At 35.4% G+C, this 10603-nt stretch overlaps 1 protein-coding gene and 1 long non-coding RNA gene across 4 annotated transcripts; one reads left to right on the plus strand and one right to left on the minus strand.

Moving 5' to 3' along the window:
- Window positions 1-2041: 2041 nt before the first annotated feature.
- LOC100879247 (2-acylglycerol O-acyltransferase 2-A-like) lies at window positions 2042-10359 on the plus strand. 3 transcript variants are annotated; one of them, XM_012296739.2, is made up of 7 exons: window positions 2042-2244; window positions 3856-3985; window positions 4062-4353; window positions 4786-5060; window positions 8168-8354; window positions 9585-9775; window positions 10048-10359. In XM_012296739.2, exons 3-7 carry the CDS (start codon window positions 4127-4129, stop codon window positions 10203-10205), a joined length of 1038 nt encoding a protein of 345 aa, XP_012152129.1. In that variant the 5' UTR covers window positions 2042-2244; window positions 3856-3985; window positions 4062-4126; the 3' UTR covers window positions 10206-10359. The 3 variants fall into 3 exon arrangements, with proteins under 3 accessions (XP_012152129.1, XP_012152138.1, XP_076396900.1); XM_012296748.2 differs by lacking the exon at window positions 3856-3985 and having other exon boundaries at window positions 4125-4353; XM_076540785.1 differs by lacking the exon at window positions 3856-3985 and having other exon boundaries at window positions 4125-4353; window positions 9615-9775.
- LOC105664031 (uncharacterized) lies at window positions 5523-8170 on the minus strand. The gene is made up of 2 exons (XR_001097358.2): window positions 6073-8170; window positions 5523-5972 (listed from the first exon to the last, which is right to left on the minus strand). It is a non-coding gene; the product is annotated as an uncharacterized LOC105664031 (long non-coding RNA).
- Window positions 10360-10603: the final 244 nt, after the last annotated feature.

The raw sequence follows: 10603 nt of genomic DNA on the forward strand, positions 1-10603 counted from the left end.
GCGCTATTTGTCGAGGCACACACATACACTAATCGGTCGCATGACTCGGAGAGTGGGTCAGATATATGTAGAACAAGCGAGACAGAACGAGCGATACGTTGAGCGGCATTCCATTGTCGTAGTGTCCAAAAGTTTTACGCATCGCGTAAGAGGAAAAAGAGTTTTTTAACATACTAGGGGGCGGTGCCTCCGAGAAGCTTCGCACCTATTTAGTGTGAATACGATTCTAAAGTGACATGGTGAGTCGACCTTGGACTGTGGAGTAGAGGGGGTAGCGATCCGCGTTACAGCGTTACGCGTAACAGCGTTACTTTATGATTTTATACTATAGAAAGACTATAGATAGAAGACTTAACTTAAATCCTATGGAACATGTATGGGCGAAACTAGAAAAAAATGTGCCAAAACATGATATAACGTCTCAAGAACACTAGAAAGAAATACTAAAAAAAGAATAGTGTAACATAGAACCTGTCTTCGTTAAAAGTTTTATCAATGCCCGATATATTACGTAAAGTGATTCGCCGGAAGGGTTAATTTATAAACTGTCTGCTAAAATAATTGTAGTAATAATTAAGTGTACGAATACTTTTGTGTCGACGATTTTTTACAGTCCTGTGAATTTCAAGTCATTTCAAGTTACTACATGATGTTATTGCCTTCGGTTTTGGGCCATTTTTTGCTGTAAATGTAATGTTTAATATACAACTATATATGATTAAATATAGTTAATAACATAGAAAATATTGCTGTTTTTATTTCTATACTAGGGGGCTGTGCCCCTTGACCGCGCCTATTTTGTGTGAATGCGCTTCCACAGTGACATGGTGGGTGGACCGTGGACTGTGGAATATAGAGGGTAGCATTAGGCGTGACCACGTTACGTCATGATTTCGTACTATAGAGTATGGTATAAACGTGACAGCGTTACGCGTTACATTGCGATTTTGTACTATAGAGTAAGATTTCAAGTGCACGAATACTTTTATTCTCCACTGTATGTCACTCCATTCAGTAACAAAATGTGCTCAGATCACTGTAAGAAAACAAAAAATGATCATTACCTTGATCATTTTTAGACGATATATTTCAATGTAACGTTGAGTGCATATTGTATAATGGCTAGTATAAAATACAGAGCAATTATTTCTTTAACATAAAGTGACGCCATATCTCAAGCAGCGTCACCAGTACTAACAGCCGTCGTTTTCTACAAGTGGAATATTTATTACATATTATATGAAAGAAAATTTTTCAATCATGTTACTGCACAGTGCTGTCTGATTCCGTGTCGACGCACGTGATCTACTGTCCAGAGTACGAGAGAAAACTAGCGGGACGGGAACGGGGCTAGAGGGACGAAAAGAGCATCGCAGTGGTCTGATTGTAAAGTTGCCGCCTATTGTCACACGCTTTTTCGGCAATAACGCGCTATTTGCCGAGGCGCACACATACACTAATAGGTCGCATGACGCGGAGAGTGGGTCAGATATATGTAGAACAAGCGAGACAGAACGAGCGATACGTTGAGCGGCATTCCATTGTCGTAGTGTCCAAAAGTATTACGCGTCGCGTAAGAGGAAAAAGATAGAGTTTTTTAACATACTAGGGGGCGGTGCCCCCGAGGCGCTTCGCGCCTATTTCGTGTGAATACGCTTCTAAAGTGACATGGTGAGTCGACCTTGGACTGTGGAGTAGAGGGGGTAGCGATCCGCGTTACAGCGTTACGCGTAACACCGTTACCTTATGATTTTATACTATAGAAGATATAGATAGAAGAATAGAAGATAGAAATATATAAATAGAAGAAGAGTAAGATAGTAGCAATATCCGTTTCTATACCTATGTAAAACCACACCATTACGAATAAACGGTGCGAGTTATGCGTGAGTCGAAAAGTGGGGATTAGGTGGTCCTAGCGGCCTACCCTCTTTGCCCCGTTCCCGTCCCGCTAGTTTTCTCTCGTACTCTGGACAGTACGTCATGTGATCTTTTGTTAAAACGACGATTGGGGAGGAACTTTTATATCAGAAGTTGAGAAAAGAACTATCTCAGAATGTCTGCAAATGGATTTGCGTGCTGTAATAATAGGAAGGGAAACTACGTGTCTTGAATCTACATACACCCGAATATCGCTCGTTTTTATATTTTATTGATGGTAATTCCTGCCATACGGTAGTGATTGTTCGTTGTACCTCAAAAAATTTGGGTGTTTCTGTTGTACGAGTCTGTTAAATAGATAGTGTAAGTAGAATTTGTCCATAGATTCGTTGAAATTCTAATTATTTGCTAGGTTTTTTTTATCATCACGCCAAGTTTATATAGAAAACTTTTCTTTTAGCTTCAATTTTATTTTCTCCTTCTGGTCGTATGTTCTTTCTGCCCGAGTTATTGCATTTTATCCAATCAATTATTGTTCAAATTTTAACAAGTCATATCAGGCAAATGGATCATCGTACAGAAATGAGGAAAAAAGCATTTTGAAAGTCAAAAATCAACAATTTCAGACTGTCCGATCTCAATATACAAGGTGCGATCATTAAGTTCCGGGATTGTGTCTGCTATGACCAAACGGATCACACGATTGACTTGCGCTCGCAGGACATATGAATATCAATCTTCGAGACATATGACACGAAGTTTGGAAGCGATATCTTCATTGAATCCTGTGTTATACAAATTTATGGTAGCATACGCGCGCTCTCCTTTGTGAAATTACGATGGACTCTAAATTGAAACAAAGGGACAAAAAAAAAAGTGGAACATGGTCGTCCTTCCTCACCCTCCATATTCACCATATTTGGAACCCTGTGATTTCTTTTTGTTTCTCAAAATCAAATTAAAGCTCAGGAGGCGCCGATTTGACACGGTGGACGAGATTCAATGCGAATCGCAGCAGGTGCTTAACACGCTTCGACAAGAAGACTTCTAGGAAGCTTTCCAAAAATGGCAGAGGCGCTGGAATCGGTGCATAGCTGCCCAAGGGGTGTACTTTGAAGGGGATAGTAGCCAAATTTGAAACAGGTGACTTTATCTGCATATACGGAACCAATCCCGGAACTTAATGATCGCACCTCGTATATACAATGAATCAAAATTTATTGTCACGTTCTGCTTAGTCCTATTCTTCAATCTTCAATCATATTATTATCATATTATCAGATTATTTAAAAGAAACAAGTAATTATAGTAGTATCATATGCAGCTGCGTTTGTATATTCAAAACTAGTAAACCTGAAACCTTTATGAATAGATGTTTTATTCCACCTTAGAATAGACTCTAAATTTTGTAAAACAGAACTATCTTCTGAATTAAATTCATAAAAAATTTTTGTTATCTTTTAACATTGGTATATAAAATTTTGATATACATATATACGGCACGCTCTGAATGTTACTAAAAAACATTCCTGGCATTAGAGGTCAAATATTGAATAAAAATCAGTTCATGGAAAGATTGAGAAATTTAATAGTATAATAAATAGTTAGTAAGAAATAAAATCATTCGAGTTTTCAACATTTTAATACCATTTATTTAACGTTAACGTTATTAAGAATAAGAAATGTTCTTTAATACCATTCCCTCTTAACTAGTCGATTGATCTAAAGTGATGTTGATGATCCTACAGTGTTTAGACAGAACACATCTTAACACGTTAGTTACTACATCAGTGCCCAATGACTGACAATGAACTTTCCGTACAAGCCGCATCAGTCATTGGTGATTGACAATATAAAATATGACATGAAACTAAAAAATTACACTTTTGTAAATCATAAATAATTCCCGGATCTTATTATTAGTGTATTGGAATATTACTTACAAGATAACTTTAATGGATTTTTTTGAAGCAGTTTAAGCAAAAAGAATAAGCAATACGCCCTTATTAATAGCGCGTAGCCTGGCCGGGATTTCTTCATAAGTACGCGAGGCAGCTAGCATGCTGAAATACGAAGATAAAGACAACATGTCCGAACGATAAAAGTATTATATTTAAACATACATTGCGAATAAAACAGAACTTGTTAGTCCTGAGTAATGATATTATTTATAATTATAGCAATTTCAGCTATTTAGAGATCTGAAGTAAATGTTTTAACGTTATTATATAATTGGAATACAGCAATGAAGATATTGGGTATAAAGTTTGCACCGTTGAATGTGCCGCTGAAACGGAGACTGGAAACGCTATCAGTCACGCTATGGTACTTTACACTGGCTTTTGGACCATCGCTTGGTTTTATTATTACTGGCTATCTCCTCTTTTTTACCACGACTATACGTTACTACGTTTTGCTGTATTTTCTGTGGATGTACTATGACTGGGACACGTGCAACAAGGGCGGTAGGAGGTAAGAGCTCTTATTTTCTCTATCTATTCTGTCTTTAATTTCCTAGGTTACGTTAGTACTAAACATAATATTAAATATTATATTTTGGAGAAATGCTATGCACTTGTGGTAAGTGTATATATGCTATCGACTAGACAGTTTAACCTGTCTATAGAATATTGTCGTAGATATAATCAATCCAACTGTACGTCATCCAATAACGAATAATAACGTAAAAGGTGAAACTATTGTAATAAATGTGATTTTGATACTATTATTACTATATCATTGTAATAGCGACTAAAGAATGTTAAAGAATACTTTAAATCTAATTCATTTGATTGAATATTTACCACTTGTGAACAAAATTTTCATATAATTCGTTCTTAATCTCAAGAAATAACTCGAAACATTTTATCAGAAATCAATGAAAGCTCTTTGTCTTAATTTCAGTACGAAATTGACGAATATGGTGGCAAAATCCCGATGGATCCAGCACGTTTTCGATTTTTTTCCCGTGACGTTGGTTAAAACCACCGATTTAGACCCGAATAGAAATTACCTACTCTGCAGTTTCCCTCACGGGATAATACCTGCAGGAGCAGCGGGTTCTTTTCAGTCTGAAAGTCGAGGTGCTAAGACATTGTTTCCCGGTTTGCAACTTAACATTATCGTGCAGTATCAAGTGTTCAAGAGTCCCATCTTTCGCGAGATCGCTCTCGCCATGGGTGCGTGCTGTCATAAATAATTACAAATTATTTGTTTGCAAATATTGTTGACTTGTTCTGTTGAACGTTTCCATAATCAACTGAATTTTTCATGTAACAAAATAGACGCAATCATTGAGAAATTATAAGATTGTTAATGAAGTTAATACAGTATATCACATCCCAGTTGTACTTGCTACCTTGCGATTGAAAATCTTATTTGCGTGCTATAAGAAATTAAATTTTACACGTTGCTTTTTTTGAACGACAATTAGTGTTTTATTGTTCGATTTTTAATAACAGTGTATCATCAAATTATTGCAGCCACAGAACAAGAAATATGGAATACGGAATTTAAAGTAATAAGTCAGATTTCTTAATCGTCTACACTGTTGCTAACCTGTATATTTGTAACTTGCAAACACATACAGTGGAGTACAAAAGTATTCGTACACTTGAAATATAGAAATAAAAAGAGCAATATTTTCTATGTTATTAAGTATATTTAATCATACATAGCTGTATATTAATCATTACACTTACAGCGACAAATGACCCCAAACCGACGACAGTAACTCATGTATTCGTACATTCAATTATTGCTACAATTATTTTAGCAGAAAATTTATAAATTAATATTTTGTATGATAACCCTTCCGGCGAATCGCTTCAGGTAATATATCGAGCATTGACAACAGCAAACTTTTAACGAAGACAGGTTCTATATTACACTATTCTCTTTTTAACATTTCTTTCTAGTGTTCTTTTGACGTTATATCACGTTTTCGCACATTTTTTCTATTTTCGCCTATACATGTTCGATAGGATTTAAGTTAAGCAGTCGTGGAAGAGTTGCTAACCTGTGGGGACTATTGGTATTAACAACCACTGACGCACTAATATATAGGGTGTATCTTTCGCGTCACAGTCTTGCTAAAAATAAAATTCTTTTAAAGTATTTAAACATAAATGTTTATCCATTATTTTATCAATTATTACTAAATTGTCGCCTCCAGAAGCAGCAATACATTACATTTCCACCTCCGTGTTTCGTCGTCGGTTGCATATTTTTGAAATCCAATTCACTATTAATTTTTCGCCATACTTTTTTACTATCGTTCGACTCAAAAATATTCAATTTTAACTCTTCGGAAAATACAACGTATATAGTACTTCTTTTTCCAGAAGTCGTCTCTAGCAATTATGTATTGTTCCGCAAATTCTAATCACTTTTTTTGTTTACTTGCTTATGAGTGGTTTCTTCCTCGCAACTTTACTGTTATATCCGGCCCGATATTGATCACTTTTCGTTCTGTTTTAGAGTGAATTTCCTTCAGCACATATTCTTTAAGGTGTAATGTAATTTCAAATGCATTGGTATCTGGTTTTTCTTTAACAGTTCGGACGATTTCACATTTTCCTCTCGTAGTTAATGTCACGTGGTTCGAACACAATTTTTAGCGAGAATCCGTACGCGAAACTAAGTCCGTAGACAGGAGATTCAGTCAGAGGTTTTACGTATTTAAACTTTTACTTTTGAATGAACCTTTATTCGTAGCCCACGGGCCCTTATATATGGATAGGAGTTTTGTAGAGGGGACTTATCGGTTTCGGGGGTTTGCTTATGACTGACTATTGACAATGTTACTTGAAAGTAGTGACCGATGACTAATGGTTGTTGACGTGATGATACTATTGGTGATTCAGGGTGTGACAAAGTTCGGGGTGACTTCATATTTCAATGAGTGCGTCACATTAATTTTCGGGGTCTACCGGCTCTTCTTTTATTCCGCAATATTCCTTCTTTTTTATACTTGTTTATAATACTTTGTACGGTCGATCGACTTTTTTTTAGTATTTCTGATATATTCATATATGTAGGAGTAGAATTTTAATTATCTATCTCTCTTTATTTGAATAGGACGATGAGTACAATACGAATAATACAGTTAAACACTCACGCGCACAATAATCTTCAAACACGCACACCAAAAACACACTAGTTCCAGATCGTGTACCGGAATCGTCAGACGTAATCGTCAGTCGTAATCGTTAGCCGTAATCGTTAGTCGTAATCGTTAGCCGTAATCGTTAGTCGTAATCGTTAGGCGTATTCGTAATAAGCGTAAGGATCGTAAAAGAATCGTTATAATCGTGGTTAGCGTAGAATCGTGTTAAACGTTCGAGGTTTCGTTACAATATGCCCCGCTCGGTCGTGACCGCGTCCTTTTATTATCATGCCGGTTAACCGTTCTCGAAGTTATTTTTCGAATTTGTCGGTTTGATCCGACGGTTGGAAACGTCCACCGATCGCTGCTCACTTTTGTCATTTTTACAACATGCACACACTTACGCAAGGTCGACGCGTTCTAACATATATTGGTAACGGTTTTGACCGATCAACTGTTATCCGCTTGGTGTTTTTTGTCGCTTTTTTCCTTGTTACTATGTCGCAGTACATATTATCAGTAACGGTTACTGTTTAACTCCTACATATATGATTTACCTTCTTCATGTAACCATATAACAACTTTTCTTTCTTCCAATGTTGTCTCTTTGCGTTTTCTCCCCTTATTGCAAATATTAGCGCTAAAGTGTACTCACCACGATTACTACTGACTACACTAACATAACATCATCTAATGTAATAGTTACATTGATCAGAATGTCCTGATGCCATTGCAACTGTTGTATTTATCACCATAAATGATAATGTACGAACACTTTCCTCCTTCACTGTATATTTCAGGAAAATAATACGAAGAAATTTATCTAATATCGCTTTTGTTCGAAAACTAATCGCTTAAATTAAATATCGTGATTTTGCGTAACTCTCATGATATCATCACATGTATTGTATATCTTGCTAGGATATATTTGGGAAACGTACACTATCCTTCACAACCCTCCAATTGACAAACCGTAAAAGGTACAAGAAAAAACCGATTTACGTGAAATCTACTGACATTTATTAAACACATTTAAGGGTTAAAAAAATAATCGGTAGTGTATGTTTATATGTGTAACACATTTATTTATTCATAATAAAGTTATAATTAACTCACTGAATTTTAATTATAGATATTCGTTAAATTCTGCAAATATATTTTAATTTCATTATATTATAGGTTTCATCAGCAGCAGTGAAGAAAGCCTAGACTATCAGTTGTCGACGAAACCTAAAACGCCATTCACTGGAAGAATATCTGTTCTCATCGTCGGTGGAGCAGGGGAAGCAATGGAATGTTCGCCAGGAACAAATCGTGTTCTCGTAAACCAAAGAAAAGGATTTGTGAGAGTGGCACTGAAACATGGGTTAGATTATTTGCGGTCTCTTTTAATTAAGTGGAACAATTAAATTCTAAATAGTTTTCATAAGTAATCCATCACTGACTTTAAAATAATATTTACAATAACCTTGACGAAATAGCAAATATCTTTATATGGTTGAGATATAAATACCATTTTTTAGGAAATAACTTTTAATGCAGAACTACGATATTTATGCAAAGGCCAGTATCAATTAACCTCTTAGGCACGGCTAAATTTTACACTGAAATTATAAACGATACAGCACTACAATGTGACTACAATCTTATAATTTTGGATATACTACCGATTGACTTCCATGGAATTCAGCGCTGAAATTTTTGTTGCGTATGCTACTTTCCTTGGGCATTCCATATCCTTTGTAAAAATCAACGTGTTTCTAATGGTTTGCTAGCTATTCGTATTTCAATGCATGAGTTGCTTCTATTATTGTTCATTGAATCATTAATGCAAAAACGAAATACACATATCAAAACATGACCTAACATAACCTAACGCCATTAATACGTTGAGAGCGATGCTGACTTTATTATGCATTGCACTGGGCGATATTTAGGATGAGGAGAATAAACAGACGACTACTTTGTTTTACCTTATTATATTTCTTTTGAACTGGGAGAATGATGCCGTTACAAGTAAAACTGTTTACAGACTTCAAAGGAAAGAAGGAAAGGATTATATTAATATTAGAATGAATTTGAAGTGTGAACATCTGGTTAACCATAAGAGATCCGTTGATTTTGACATCGAATATGGAATACTCATGGAAACTTGTGTATGTAACCAAAGTTTCAACACTAAACTCGATGGGGGACATTTGGAAGTACAGCCATAATTTTTCCCAAAAACATGAAACATATATTTTAACTTTGATAACACGTTCCTTTAGAAATTCCACAAAATATGTCAATATTTCCAAATATTTCTACTTTTTTTATATGCAATCTACATATCTGAGATTCGTTAATACTCTTACAAAACATTGGGCAGGCAAAAAAGTATAAGTCAAAACATATAAATATGATTATACGATCCATGTAGGGTGGCGTGCCTAAGACGTTAATATGCTTAAAATTCGTCGGAAGTAACGTAACAGAAATAATCTTAAAATAAATGTTACCGCTCTATCTGATCGATGAAGATGCTCGTGAATGAAACTATTCATATAATACTCATCAATGAACGACAATGAGCTTTTCCTTTTGGTAAGTTTAGGACACCATTGATACCGTCCTTTTCGTTCAGAGAAACGGATACATACGACCAGGTGAAAAATCCCTATTTATCGTTGGTTCAGCACTATTTTCGCAAAAACGTGGGACTCGTACCTCTGATTCTAAAGGGGCGTGGATTTTTCCAGTATTCTTATGGTTTTGTTCCGCATCGGGTGCCTATAACTACCGTTGGTAAATATCGCTTAATCATTTTGAACAGATTAAGTATTATATTTACGTGCATACTAATATTCATGAAATTTTGTGCCTTTCATTTGAGGAAACCAATTGGACTTGTTAGCCAATTTAAACTACTCTGAAAAGAAAACTACTCTGAGAGTAATGTTTATTATCTACTTTTCATTTCAAAACTCAACACAAATAATGACTTCATTTATGAAACGCTAAGAACAGAAATGATCTCTTGTAGAAGATTTTTACAAGTCTCGTTCTCCATTTTGCAGTTGGCAGTCCAATAGAGATACCAAAAATATCACATCCGACAAAGGAACAGATCAACGAATACCACAAACTGTTCGTCGAAAAACTAACAGAGTTATTTGAAACCCACAAGTATAAATACCTACCTGACGCAGATTCAAAACATCTTGAGTTCGTATAGTAACAACTATCTGCTGTAAAAATTACGTTCTAATAATATTTCAGTACATATTCCCGATATAAATAAAATCAGGCAGCGAACAATTGTAGTTAGTTCTTTAGCGGCCGACAACAGTGAATTATGTACTTAAATAAATATTCTTAGTGTAAACAAATTAGTTCTTTTTATTCATACCAACGGACCCTGACCTGCTACAACTTTAAAAGTGAGATCTGAATATAATAGATGGATGGGTATCTAGTGGAAAGTTGGATCCGAGACATTGAAGGAAATATTTGGTTGGTTAGATTTATAAAAGTTCCTAATCGTGCAAAATTGTTTAACGACTCTGACTAAATTATTCGTATAGAGCGAATAAACCATTATGACCTAAAAGAAGCTGAAATCTCTCATTATAA

This window comes from Megachile rotundata, chromosome 16, assembly GCF_050947335.1.
Source record: "Megachile rotundata isolate GNS110a chromosome 16, iyMegRotu1, whole genome shotgun sequence".
NCBI lineage: Eukaryota > Metazoa > Arthropoda > Insecta > Hymenoptera > Megachilidae > Megachile > Megachile rotundata.